The sequence below is a fragment of the Gekko japonicus genome, unplaced genomic scaffold (assembly GCF_001447785.1).
Source record: "Gekko japonicus isolate JY-2015 unplaced genomic scaffold, Gekko_japonicus_V1.1 scaffold1715, whole genome shotgun sequence".
Taxonomy (NCBI): domain Eukaryota; kingdom Metazoa; phylum Chordata; class Lepidosauria; order Squamata; family Gekkonidae; genus Gekko; species Gekko japonicus.
The window spans coordinates 112091-126769 of NW_015172058.1; the positions used below are offsets into that span (position 1 = coordinate 112091).

The 14679-nt window shown below is 48.3% G+C and overlaps 1 protein-coding gene across 1 annotated transcript in view; it reads right to left on the reverse strand.

Moving 5' to 3' along the window:
* Positions 1 to 14679, reverse strand: part of BRSK1 (BR serine/threonine kinase 1) — a 53948-nt gene that overhangs the window by 30497 nt on the left and 8772 nt on the right. The window contains exons 2-3 of the mRNA XM_015420773.1: positions 3889 to 3983; positions 2568 to 2653 (exon numbers count right to left, since the gene is read on the reverse strand). Coding sequence (XP_015276259.1) covers positions 2568 to 2653; positions 3889 to 3983 — 181 coding nt within the window. The remainder of the gene's footprint in view (positions 1 to 2567; positions 2654 to 3888; positions 3984 to 14679) is intronic.

Below are 14679 nucleotides of genomic sequence, written 5' to 3' on the forward strand. Positions count from 1 at the left end.
CCTGGTATGCTGGGCGGCTCACACACACAGAAGACATATCTACACAGGCCGCAGGCTTTGCTGCTCTTGCAATGGTAACACAGAGGGAACCACCTAGGGAAACCACCGCTCTGCCCCAAAGAGCTCAGAAACCAGGAAGAGATCAGGAGGCCCGGCTGGCTGATCTGCTGCTCTGGTTTTAATAGCTGAGCGACACGCAGAAACCACATTTCCCCATCACGCACTCTCCAGAGTCCCAGCTACTCTGTCCCCCGTGTAAGACAAATGCTTAAACGGACAGGAGCAAGGCCAGTTTAAACCAGGGCTTTTTTTGTAGAAAAAGCCCAGCAGGAACTCATTAGCATAATAGGCCACACTCAACAGCGGAAACTCATTAGCCTATTAGGCCACACCCTGACAGCTCATTAGCATATTAGGCCACACCCCATGCCTTCCCTTGGCTTGCCCAGGAACCCACCGGCTGCAGGGATCCCGGGCAAGCCAGCCCTCGGACAGGCTGGGGGAGGGACGCAAGAGGCATTTAAATGCCTCCCCGATCTTTCCAAGGCCTCCCCTGGCCCGCCCGCCTCAGAGTCGCTGGGGGGGGGGTCGCTTTCCAGGCCTCCCCTCTGTAGCCACGCACGCAGAGATTTTGGCTGTAGTGGGCGTGGCCAACTCTGAAGCCAGCCGGAACTCCGTTCCTGTGCGTTCCTGCCCCAAAATAGCCGTGGTTTAAACACTGATTTGCTCATTTGCATATGAGCTGGAAAATGAGTAGTTTGGGTTTGGGGAGGGGGGCACGGCAGATGTGGCTTGGGGAAGAGACCCCAGAAAGAAACCGCCCAACGCTGAGCCAAGTGGCTATGCCAACTGGCTCCACGCAACCTTCCACCGTGCAGCTCTTACAAGAGGTCTGTTTTAAATGAGATGCTGGTGGGGAAGAAGAACTTATCCATGCACTCTTTCATGCACCCCGTGTCTTGTTTAACCTAGCCTCACAGTGGCTTTGTGTGCAACTTCAGCCTGCCAGAAATCCATAGCCCTGATGAGCATTGCACTAGCTTCCTAATGTTGCACACGCAGCACAGTCACACATATTGTAGTGAGATGCTGGGTACACAGAAGATCACAGGGGTCAGTTTTTCGTGCCTAGCGGTATCATGCTTAAATGAGACCTCAGGCCTAAGCCATGAGGGAAGTGGGAGGGAGGCCATGTATTTCCACTCAAGTCAACCCACAACACTGTCGTGCCCGAGGCAGAAAAAACACGCATGGCCACCTACCTTCTTTCCAAGAATCAACACACTGGAAATTTCTCCTGTGTACATTCCATTGGCAGTCTCACCTTCATTCCAGTGAGGGTTAGGCCAAAGAGCCTGGGGATAATGGCTGATCATTCAGACGTTTCTGCTGCCCTTAATGGCATCCAACATCTGGGATCTAAGGCTGCAGTCAAACACACTAAATAATCAACTTTCAATCCACTTACCAACTGGATCTTGCCAGTTCACACAGTAAAATCCAGCTGGGAAGTGCACTGAAAGTGGATTGTTTAGTGTGTGTGACCACAGCCTAAGTTGGCCATCTCCGTTTGCATTATGGGGGTTTGTCAGAAAAACTTTCTAGTAGTTTATGGCTTAATGGGTCAGATCTTTCCATCCCCCCCCCCATTTCATTCAGGGGTGCCCAACAACAACAATCCATACCAGCTTGCCACATGGAGCTTCAACAGAACTTTCTAGAAGGTGGTGACTTACGGGTTAAATCTTTGTGCCTGACATTCCACTGCCCTTAATGTTGGGTAACTTGGGCCCCTGCCACACGGCAGGGAAAAGGACGGCTGAGCTGCGGCTAATGTGAGCCGCACCAAAGTTGGAACGCCGCGGCGGGATCCCACGGATCCCCTGAGCCACGGTGCGGCGCTCCCCGGCACGATCAGATGTCGGGGAGGAAGAGTCGGATGGGAGGGGGAGGCTGCCAAACTGCGCATGCTCGAGCATGCGCAGTACGGCAGGGGGCCGGGATGCACCGGCGCAAAGACGCGCCGGCCGATCCCACGGCCCGGCTTGCAGCGCTCTAATGGATACAACCACCTAGGGAGGTGGTTCTTTTTTAGTGCGCGTTTTCGGCGGTAGGGACGGATCAGGGACGGGCAGGCAACGATTCCCAGATGTTGCCATGGGATCGCGCCCGTTTGCTCCGCCCCCGTTCCGTCCCCCTCCCGGCCCAAAACGCCTCGTATGAACAAGGCCTCGGTCTCCCTTAGTTTGCTCACTGTAGCTCCACCTCAAGTTTGAATAGCTACATGTTATATTTATGGTCTAAAGGAAGTTAATATGGTCTACTGTATCCTACCCTTCCTTCAAGAAGTACTCATGGCTTGTCTAGAATCTTAAGCAAAAGCAACTTAGGAGAGAGCGGCAAAATTTGCCTCAGACTGGAGATTCCACTGAGAATGTACAGGAATTCCTTACATGGAAAGTGTTCCTTGACTCCAAGCTCTGGAGTGTCTGTCTCATGGGAAAACATTATTCCCCTCACAAGTGTGTGAGGAGACTGAGGGAGAATATCTGTAAATAAATACCTACAAATATTTTTTGTTCTCGTAGACGTCATGGAGTTTGAGGACATGGGGATGTTCGATGAGCTTCAGAATGGCAATTTCCCGTTCCACCTATGATGGGGGAAAGAGAGTATATGTAAACATGTATGGGGATAGGAAAGAGCTCTTTGCAATGTTTTTAGCATGCTGGAGAATCTCAAATAGAAACTGTTCCAGGGTTATGTCTGAAGGGAATGAGATCTTCATTATCTTAATGATTCAAGTCGACAAGCACCTTAGAGACCAACATGATTTCCAGGATAGAAGCTTTCAAGAACCAAAGCTCCCTTCATCAGGTATATCTGATGAAAGGAAGCTTTGACTCACAAACGTTTGTGCCCTGGAAATCTGGTTGGTCTCTAAAGTCCAAAGGGACTAAAATCTTGCTCTTCCACTGCAGAACGACACAGCTACCCTCTTGAAGCCAATTATTTGCATGATATTTGTGCAGATTTTAAGCTGCCAGGAATGGGTTTCCAATCCAATCAGGATATATAGAATGCATTTATATATACACAGCCTGCCTGCCTGAAAACCCACACGGAGTAACTTCAGGATTTTCCCAACCCAGATTGGGCAACCCTAGATAACAATCGGGACTGCCTTACCATTCAGCTGTGGAGATTTTTGTCCCCATTGGCGGTGGCACAAACTTGAAGACTGAAAAATTGGTACCTGTGTGGGGGCAATAGGGTTGCCAACTCCTGCCTGGGAAATTCCTGGAGATTTGGGAGCAAGGTCTAGGGAGGGGGGGGGAGCTCAACAGGAATGTACTCCAAGAGTCTATTCTCGAAAACTACCATTTCCTCCAGGGGAACTAATCTCTGTAATCTGCAGTTCAGTTGCAATTCTGGGAGAACTCCAGGCCCCACCTGGAGGTTGGCAACCCTAAGTAAGTGGGATCTGCTAGCTCTTTCTTTCTTTCTTTCTTTCTTTCTTTCTTTCTTTCTTTCTTTCTTTCTTTCTGCAAGGATATCCATAACTTACTCAATTTCACTCACTTAACTTTTCTATAATATAAATCCATACTCTCCATGTTTGTATCAGAGGAAAGGTATGCCCCCCCCCCATAGTCTCTGTGCATTTTGCTTCTCCTCAGGGCTGAGGGATGCATTTAAAGGAGTGTTTAATCCAATGAGGGTATGTACTACAGCTGGATATCTCTCCTAAGGGGTTTGAACTGTTTACTTTGGCAAGGCAAACTGGTGGGCCATTTAGTGGACATGATGGTGGGGTCCAGAGATTAGATCTGTAGATCGGAACCCCCCTCTCCCCATAGGCCTCCCCCTCAACTGATACTTGCTTACCTTCATTAGAACTGACTCAGAAAGCTTTTCCCGGTTCACAATCTTAATCGCCACTTTCTGTCCTGTGATGCAGTGCACTCCCAGCTTCACCAGACCTTTATAAATACAAGAAAGAGAACTAAGCAGTGCAAGAAATCAGGACTGCGTGAATGGGGCGTAATGATAATGCAACTGAAAATTCTCTCCTTAACAGTACACCTTCCTCCTGTACCATATAAAAAATAAGATTAACAATTGATATCTATTATTTTGCGGTTATTAGCGGTCGTGAACTGGTATCTAACCACTGGAACATACTTGCTTAGCTCATCCTTTTCCATTTTTCTTTGGAAACTTGATTCCAAAACATAGCTCATGGCTGCCAAATGATAACAATCTGAATGCACATGGGATAGAAACTCTACAAAGACTGTGGGAAGGTGCATACAGGTGAGGTGCCAGGCGACGACCCACTTAGCTTAGAGAACTAAGCAGTGCAAGAAACCAGGACTGCGTGAACGAGGGTAATGATAATGCAACTGAAAATTCTCTCCTTAACAGTACACCTTCCACCTGTACCTATATGATAACATATAAAAAATACAGATAAGATTAACAATTGGTATCTATTATTTTGCTATATTAGAGGTCTAACCACTGGAACATACTTGCTTAGCTCATCCTTTTCCATTTTTCTTTGGAAACTTGATTCCAAAACATAGCTCATGGCTGCCAAATGATAACAATCTGAATGCACATGGGATAGAAACTCTACAAAGACTGTGGGAAGGTGCATACAGGTGAGGTGCCAGGCGACGACCCACTTAGCTGCAAAACGACCCATTGAACATAATAGGGCTTTACAAATGAATGCGAACAGGATCCAGGTGTGTATATGATATTATGTATTTTTCATTTATATATGCCCCACTCCTCCACTTGCAGCTGCTGGATGACCTTGGGCAAGCCACAGTTCTGTCAGAGCTGTTCTTGAAAGAGCTGTCTCAGCCCCACCTACCTCGCAGGGTGTCTGTTGTGGGGAGGGAAAGGGAAAGGAGATTGTAAGCCGCTCGCTTTGAGACTCCAAGTGAGGGGGGGGGGTATAAATCCAATCTCCTCTTCTTTATGAGATATTTTTATTTAGATATTTATATTCTTCTTTCCAGTGGGGGACCCAAAGTTGCTTACAGCATCACTCTCACATTCTCCAATTTTAGCCCCATAAAAACCTTTAGAGGTAGGTTAGCAGAAAGAAAGAGGGAAGGACTGGCTTAAGGTCCCCTAACAAGCCTGCATGGCACTGTGGGGATCTGAACCTGGGTTTCCTAGGTCCTAGCCCAAGACTCTAACCACTACACAGATTGGCTCTTTTGATTTATTGAAGCATACATGAGTCACCACTTCCACCACTTTATTCTCACAATCAGTTCCTCAGTTAGGCTGAGAAAGAGTGACTGGCACAAGGTTACAACCAGGGAAACTCTGACCCAGGCCTCCTCAGTCCTAGACTGGCACTCTCACTGGTGCTGTTCAGGGGTCATTTCCTGCAGGAGCGCACAGGAGCGGAGCTCCGACAGTAAAGAGCCCGGGGGGTGGGCACATGCAACAAGCCCCCCCCCCACTCCCAGCAGCCCTCAGTCAGAGCAAGAAGTAGCCAGGTAAGCTGCAGAGCCCCCCCCCCCGGCCCCCCGGTCCAAAACAGTCAAGTGACACCTTTAAGGCGAAGGTTTATTCAGGTACAAGCTCTCCCGCCTCTGTGAGGACAGATCTGCACGTTCCCCGCCCCCCAATAGCTAGCAATCCAAAACAGTCCAGTGGAGCCTGAGAAGTGGGTGTTGCCTTCTGACACACTTCCGGTGATGTCAGGGGGTGTGGCATATGCAAATAAGTTATGCTAATGAGTTATGCTAATGAGCTCCTGCACCTCTTTTTCTATGAAATTACCCCTGGTGCTGTTAGATGACTTGGCATGCTCTCTGGTTCCCAAATTAGGAGGAAGTCCCGGTGGCAGCTCTACAAAGTAGGTTTGCCTTTGGAGGAGACAGAACTTTACTCTTTTCCTGGCCTTTAGCTGATTGTAAGCCAAAAAGTTCTGGGTTTGACCTTGAAATGGTTAGTCAGGGCTGCAGTTTTCTTCACTATGCATGTCCCAAAGTGGTCAAGATAAGGATCAGGGGTGTAGACAGAAAATTTTGGTTGGTGGGGCATGGGGAAATCCAGGGTGGGGGGGGGGATATTTTATTTTACTTGCATTAAAACCCTTTTTTTTTTTTTGCCCCGACAAAAAAAAATGAGACTAAACCTTCCCTGACTGTGCCTGGGGTCATTTCGGAAACCTCATGCACATCTTGTATTTTAAAAATATTTTTTGAATTTTTGTCCGTGGGAGCGGCGCTCATCCATGGGGGCATTGCCCCCCAAATGCCCCCGTGGCTACAGGCCTGATAAGTATTCAGCTATTGCAAAGACCACCTCCTCCCATATGAACTTATCTGTTCACTGAGTATGATAAGTCCTACTCTGTGACCTTCTGCAGTGGGTACCCAAGACATAGGTTTGCCAACCTTCAGGTGGGGCCTGGTGCCCAGATTTACAACTCCAGAGATCAGTTCCCTTGGAGAACCAACCTCCCGGTAGGGCCTAGAGGTCTTCTGGAATTTCAACTGATGAGCTCCACATGGCAGAAATCAGCTCCCCTGGAGAAAATGGCTGCTTTGGAGGGTACACGCTGCTGAGGTACTTCCCCTCCCCAAGCTCTGCCCCCTAAATCTCCTATAATTTCCTAACCCAGAGCTGGCAATGGCAACCCTATCTATGGCATTATACCCCACTGAGACCTCTCCTTTCCCATTACCAGGGGTCATTTCCTGCGGGAGCGCACAGGAGCGGAGCTCCGGCAGTAAAGAGCCCAGGGGGCGGGCACATGCAACAAGCCCCACCCCCTGCTCCCAGCAGCCCCGGGCCAAGAGGAACGCAAGGATCTGCGCGTCCCCCCCCATAGCTAGCAATCCAAAACAGTCCAGTGGAGCCTGAGCAGCGGGTGTTGCCTCCTGACACACTTCTGGTGATACCAGGGGGTGTGACATATGCAAATGAGTTATGCAAATGAATTATGCTAATGAGCTCCTGCACCTCTTTTTCTACGAAATGACCCCTGCCCATTACCTTGGCCACCTCAGGCTCCAGCCCCAAATCTCCAGGAATTTCCCAACCCGGAGCTGGCAAGCCTATGACAGGATGTAAGACTGGATCATTTTGGTCGAGGGGATGTCCTCCGGAGGGCAGCTTACTTGGCTCCCTCAGCGCTATCATTATGCACATCTCTTTACAGAGTACAAAAAAGGAGTCCCCTGCCTTGAGGTGATTCTGTCTAAAAATTGCCATTAGGGAGGAAAGGAAGGTGGAGGCAGGGATAAACCAGGGGAAGAGTATGAGTTCCTTCCCAGATATACATCCTTAGGCTTTTCGCTTCACACAACTGCACACATCCAGGACCGTGAGGTGGCAAAGACTTGTGCTAACAGAGCAGACTGCAGCTGAGGGGATCACAGTTTAGAACAGCGGGTTCTCAACCTGTGGGTCGCGACCCCTTTGGGGGTCGAACGACCCTTTCACAGGGGTCGCCTAAGACCATCTTTCAATGGTCTTAGGATAGGGCTCACTATGCTTTAATTATGCTCAATTTGCAACAATGAAAATACATCCTGCATATCAGATATCTACATTACGATTCATAACAGTAGCAAAATTACAGTTATGAAGTAGCAACGAAAATAATTTTATGGTTGGGGGGTCACCACAACATGGGGAACGGTATTAAAGGGTCGCGGCATTAGGAAGGTTGAGAACCACTGGTTTAGAATGTTCCCCAAACTCCCTCCAAATTAGAGTTGCCAACTTCCAGGTGGTGGCTGGAGATTTCTGGGAATTACAACTGCTCTCCAGGTGAGAGATCAGTTAACCTAGGCCGCTTTGGAAGGCGGACTCTATTCTATGGCATTATTATACCATGCTGAAATGGCTGCCCTGGCTGCTTTAGCACTTGAAAAGGCGTGTGTGTGAGGACGGAACAACAGCCCTGCAGGGTTGATCAGGATTGGGCCCTTTTAGCATTTTCAGATCACTTTAAAATGCTGGCGGTGTCCTCATGAGGTTTCAATGGGAAAGGGGTTTTCCAGTGGCTGTTCAGCATTTGTGATAATTCAGCATGGTCATATACATATTTGCTGCTTTGTTGTCTCTGCTGCTAGGATTTGTTTCTCTGCAGGTGTTAAGTTTCCATTCATTGAAGGAAAGAGGTCTTTTAAAAAATCTTGTCTGTTTTTATTATATGGCTGATATCGTTAAGCCACTTTTGAGGGTTTGCGTGGACAGAGAAGTAACAGAAAATATTTTCAATACTATTAAAGGTAAAGGTTCCCTTGCTCGAAAGCCAGTCGAATCCGACTCGAGGGTTGCGGTGCTCATCTCCGTTTCAAAGCCGAAGAGCCAGCGCTGTCCGAAGACGTTTCCGTGGTCATGTGGCCGGCATGACTAAACACCAAGGCGCAGGGAACGCTGCTACCTTCCCACCAAAGTGGTACCTATTTATCTACTTGCAGTTTCTTGCTTTCGAACGGCTAGGTTGGCAGGAGCTGGAACTAGAGACGGGAGCTCACTCCATCATGCGGCACACTCGGGTCTCGAACTGCTGAACTACTGACCTTCCACAGCCTGCAGTTCAGCGTCTTAACCACTTGAGCCACCGCAGCTCCTTCGATACTATTATTTCTAATCAATTATGTTAAATAATAACAGTCTGAATGAATTGAGTAATGAGTTTATAACCTGTGTCTCTGTAGACTGTGGCTGCATCCACACAGTGGCAATTCTCCTTGTTGGGTGCATTGACGCTGTGAATGCAGAGGCACTTGCAATGTCAGTGGAGTGAATTCCTGCCCTGCTCCAGCCACCTTGCAGCTTCTGCGTTCCAGTCCCTTCAGGACACAAACTGCCTGCACCTTTCCTCTTATATCTCTGCAATGGAAAGGGCTGGAGACTTGCTTTTTGCTTTTAAAAAAACCTGGAAGCTGGGAATTTGGAGGAACCAGCAGGTTGTGAAAGACCCAATATGAGAGGTATTGACACAATAAAGGAAGCCACAGCCCTCAGTTCGCAGGACCTGAGCAAAGCTGTGAATAACAGGACATTTTGGAGGCCATGAATTCACAGAGTCGCCATAACGTTGTAAGCAACTTGATGGCACTTGACACACACACACACAGAGCAGATTGTGGCAATGGACTGTTATAATGTTATTGAACCCTTTGCACCAGGCACCTGCACCATAGGGTCGGCTTGCCACTTGTTCCTTATTTTAAAGAACGGTACCTTATTTAGAATTAAGAGGTATGCTCCTAGAAAAGAAGGGGTGCTCCAAAACTGTAAAATCAACTTTCATATAAGGACAGTATATTATAATAAAATACTGTTGATGTCCTGTTATGTGTAAGATGCCAGTTCCTTATAATTTCACATAGTGTTTAGAGCACATACAGCTGCCTCCCCCCCAACAACTAGACAAGTGACACCGCCCTGGGGCCATTTCAGGTCACGTAAATGGCATTGGAGGGAACGATGAAGCCACTCCTTCCCCTGCGCCAGGGTCCCACTCCCTCCCCTCCAGCACACGTCTCAGTCAGAGAAGATACAAGTCATGACTTGCAGAGAAACGTATTGTTTAGTTCAGCTCGAAATATGCTTCTTATTTTGGATCTCTTGTAGTGGCAACCAAAATTCCCTCTAAGCTGTGGAGTCTTGTGAGCAAGAATTCTACTTTGCGAGCTACTGGCCTTAAAGTTGTGAGCGAGCAATCTGGCTACTGCATAAATGAGTTTGCTCTGGAGCCATCCTTCCTGAGCTGAGACAAAAATGTGTGAGCCGGAGGCTAAACAGCTGTGAGCTAGCTCACACTAACTCAGCTTAGAGGGAACACTGGTGGCAACCCTAACCCCAGGAAAAATCTGAGGGCTACATCCAGCCCAGCTCCCTGAACCATACAGAGAGAGGAGTGTGGCCACCGCTTCTTACTTCTACTTTTAGTTAGGAATGCCCCCTTCTTTATGGACAAGAGACCTTTGCTTAACAGACTGCTTAACAGGCAGAAATCAACAGGTGAGGTTTTCTCCTTCACAGCACTTGCACCGTGGAAAAGCTGCAGCAGAGCCACTGTGGCACAGTGGTTAGAAGGTACTCTTTGGTACAAAAAAAATCGAGGATATGGTAATGAGGCCTGAGCTTGCTGAGAATGTGAGGGAAAGAAACCTTGGAGTTGTGGTGGATAGCTCAATGAAAGTGTCAACCCACTGTGCTGCAGGAGTGAAACAGGCAAACTCTATACTGGGGTTATTAGGAAAGGAACTGAAAATAAAACACCCAATATTGTAATGCCGTTGTCTAAGGCCATGGTGCAGCCTCATCTGGAATACTGTTTGCAGTTCTGGTTGCCGTATCTCAGGAAGGATATTGCAGAGCTGGGGGAAAAAATATGAAGAAGGGCAACCAAAACAATCAGGGGGTTAGAGAACCTCTCCTTTGAGGAAAGCCTAGGACTCTTCAGTCCAGGAAAAAAAAGACAGCTTAGGGGAGACATGAAAGAGGTTTATAAAACAATGGAATAGTAGAGTAAGATTTCCTCCCTCTCCCATAATAGTAGAACTCGGGGACATTTAAAGAAGCTGCTGGGCTGTAGATTCAGAATGGACAGAAGAGTTCAGGTCTATAAGTGGCTATTAACCATGGGGCCTAAAGGGAACTTCCACATTCAGAGACAGGAGACCTCTGAATCCCAGAGCCAGGAGGCCACATTAGGGGAAGGCCTCAGACTCCATACCCGGTGGTTGGCCCTCCTGAGGAACTGGCTGGCCTTTGTGTGAGACAGGATGCCGGATGACTGGTCTGATCCAGCAGGGCTCTTCTTATGTTGTTACAACGGTCACTGAGTGACCCAGACCAGTCACTCTTTCTGTCTATGTAAGCTACCTCCCAGGGTTGATGTGAAGAGTAAAAGAAGGGAACCACGTACTGATCTAAGTTCCTGGAAGAAGGGTGGGATAAAAAACATAGTAGAGGCCCCGGTCACATGGAGCATTAGGCACGCTAGAGAGACGGAAGATAAGCGGATTTTCCGGGCGCGATCTCGCCGCCACATCTGGGAAGCGTAGAGCTCCCATGGCGCACCCGAGGCTTCCCACCAAAGATGCGGGGTAAAAAACTAGTACCTCGGAGGTACTAGTTTCCGGAAACTGCGGGGCAAGGGCCGGCGTCTGATCGCGTTTCCGGTGGTAGTTCCGGCCCCCGCCCATGTCCCCTCGCAAAAAGGATTTTTTCCCCCCAATTCTCCATGAATGCGCACAAGCAACCAACGGAGCATGCGCACATTTCAGTTTTTTTAAAAAAACCACAACCCCGTTTGCCGCGCCACTCCACTTCTTTGCCGCGTCGTGTGATCGGCACCTCCCCCCTAACCACGGGAGCTCGACGGGACCTCAACCCGATGCCTGATCGCGCAGTCGCGCGTTAGTTTGCTCCGGGGCAAACAGCCATGCCTTCCCCTCGCATTTTCCTGCCCGTGTGGCCGAGGCCTATTATAATTTCTGGGTATTTAGAGAGCTGTGTATTTATTCCTGTGTCTGTTCATCTGTATAGTGGGGGAATCTATTTTTACATACAGTGGGGCATGCAGGTGAGAGGACCTCAGCCCTGTCTCCCCCCCTGTGTTGTTGGAATAATTTGTTCCATGCCTTTCTCTGATATCAGAAGTGAGCCAAAAAGGAGGAAAAATGTGGCATGCAGTAGAGGGCAGTGAGGTAAGGAGGAAGAATGGTAGACTTTGGTTCCCCCACTCATACATTACATGTAAGCCCCCCCCCATTTTTACACATGAGCAGACATGAATAAATATATCCCTCCCCCACTGCAACCATCAAGTCTATTTTGACCCTGAGTGGCATTCAGCCTACCCTATTTTATAGTGGAGCAAAGATTTTAATGTAAAAGATTGACCTCAGCTTCCTCCTTAAAATGTCTGTGAGGAAGTTCTCCTCAGTGTGCCAGTATGGTGTAGTGGTTAGTGTGTCAAACCAGGATCTAGGAAAACCCAGGTCTCAATCCCTGCTCTGCCATGGAAGTTTATTTGGTCACCTTGGGCCAGTCACCCACTCTCACCCTAACCTACCTTACAGGGTTGTCATGAGGATAAAATGGAGGAAAGAAGAAGAGGAGATTGGATTTACACCCTGCCCTTCACTACCTGAAGGAGTCTCAGAGTGGCTTACAATCTCCTTTCCCTCCCCCTCCCCACAACAAACACCCTGTGTGGTAGGTGGGGCTGAGAGAGCTCTTTCGAGAACTGCTCCTGAGAGAACAGCTCTGAAACAACTTGTAACTGACCCAAGGTCACACCAGCAGCTGCATGGGGAAGAGTGGGGGATCAAACCCAGTTTTCCCAGATTAGAGTCCGCGTTCCTAACCACTACATCAAACTGATATAAACCACTTTGGGTCCCCAGGGGGGAGAAAGGCAAAGTGTAAATTACATAAAATAAATCCGGTTCCTTGAAGTAAGGGAACTCTTTCACTCATCTACACAATAACCATTTGAAGGTTGCTCCTTGCTATTCCCATTTTACAGGTGAAGAACTGAGGCACAGAGCTTATGAATCAAGTTGTCTCAATGAGTTCACTAGAGACATCCAAATTCCATTCTCAAAGACTCTAGTTCAGCCACAATGGAAAAGAACTATTGGGGGGGGGGGTTTGTTTTCCTTTTTTAAAAGTGTCTCTCATATAGCATTCATTGCAATTACTGTCAGCGCCTTATTCCATAAAAAAAGAGAGATTGCACACCATCCCTATTGCTTATCTTTCTGAAAGTTATAAATGGATACCCAATCAATTCAAATTTCCTGCCTACTTCCTGCCTTTGCAAGGAATGAATCACCACGGAAGACTTCTAAAGGGTAAACACTTCCAACAAATCTTGTCAATTACAACACCCGCCCCCTACCCAGTACTCCACGGACATACAACTCCCAATATAATCTTGTATCTGAAACTGGAACCTCTCATAACAATATTGACTGGGACCTACCTGTAATTTCTTACACAGTGAGGTGCAAACAAAACCAAACTGCTTTCCAGAATCAAGAGTGCCAAATAGATTGTCGTAGCTAAACATATGATTTGTATGAGTTATGTATACCAGAACTTTCACTTACAATTTTCTGGGTTGTCATTCATACCCTGGAGGTCCCTTCCAACTCTATGAGTCTGTGATTCCTTGGTGGTCTCCCATCCCAGTACAAACCAGGCCTGATCCCGCTTAGCTTCCGAGATCTGACAAGATCAGGACTAAGCTCTAATAGGAGGTATCTGCTAGATGGCCCTTGTTCCTGCCTCAAGTGATATAAAGGCCTTAACCTGACATCAGCAGCTAGAGACTTTGATAGGAGTTGTTAGAACTTGCCTGAGATTTAAAAAAAAAACGCTTTCCACAAAAGTCAATGGGAATTAACCACATAGGGATATGTACAGGGCGGGGGAGGGGAGCGGCTGATCTCCTGCTGTTTTTCTGCTCAGTCTACATGAGGCATGGCTGAGGGAGCCTCCAAGCAGATTAGCATGTTTGCGCTGAAGGAGAAATGTGATTAGACCACACTTTCCCTCTTTTGACTTCTACCCCAGGGACAAGGGTATCAGCCTTAGATGGATCTGAGCCAATGGCTGGCCCCTAACACATTGCTTCTGAGTTAAGACATCAGCTAGGCTCTTATAGGTAAAGGTAAAGGTTCCCTTACTCGAAAGCCAGTCGAGTCCGACTCTAGGGTTGCGGTGCTCCGTTTCCAAGCCGAAGAGCCAGCGCTGTCCGAAGATGTTTCCGTGGTCATGTGGCCGGCATGACTAAACGCCAAGGCGCACGGAACGCTGTTACCTTCCCACCGAAGTGGTACCTATTTATCTACTTGCAATTTTCTTGCTTTCGAACTGCTAGGTTGGCAGGAGCTGGGACTAGAGACGGGAGCTCACTCCGGCATGCGGCAACTCGGGTCTCGAACTGCTGAACTACCGACCTTCCACAGCCTGCAGTTCAGCGTCTTAACCACTTGAGCCACCGCAGCTCCTAGGCTCTTATAGTATTGCAGAAATATCCCCTCCCTAGTCTCAAGTGCCTCAGAGGGACAGGCAGCATTGCCAAGGGATCTGCCTTGGCTGACACCCTCACCCTTCTGGAATCCAGTCCCTGCAACTCCTTCTAGGTCCTTCCTGCCTTCAGGCCTGTCCTATATGCAAACAATCCATTCTGTATATGTAGTAGGGTTGCCACCAACTGCCTGGAGAGAAAAAAAATCTTGTCTCTCCCCTCCTTTTTTTTTGCTGTCAAGTCACAGCTCACTTAGGGTGTCCCTGTAGGGTTTTCAAGGCGACATTCAGAGGTGGTTTGCCAATTGCCTGCCTCCATGTCATGACCCTGGAATTTCTTGGAGGTTTCCCATCCAACTACTAACAACGGGCGACCCTGCTTAGTTTCTGAGATCTGATGAGATCAGGCCAGCCTGGGATATCCAGGCACCTTGTACCTTTAGAGACTTAAAAGGATCTTATTTACCAGGAAGCAGGGGTCATTTCCTGCGGGAGCGCACAGGAGTGGAGCTCCGGCAGTAAAGAGCCCAAGGGGCGGGCACATGCAACAAGCCCCGCCCCCTGCTCCCAGCAGCCCTCAGTCAGAGCAAGAAGCAGCCAGGTAAGTTGCAGAGCCCCACCCCCCGCCCCCCG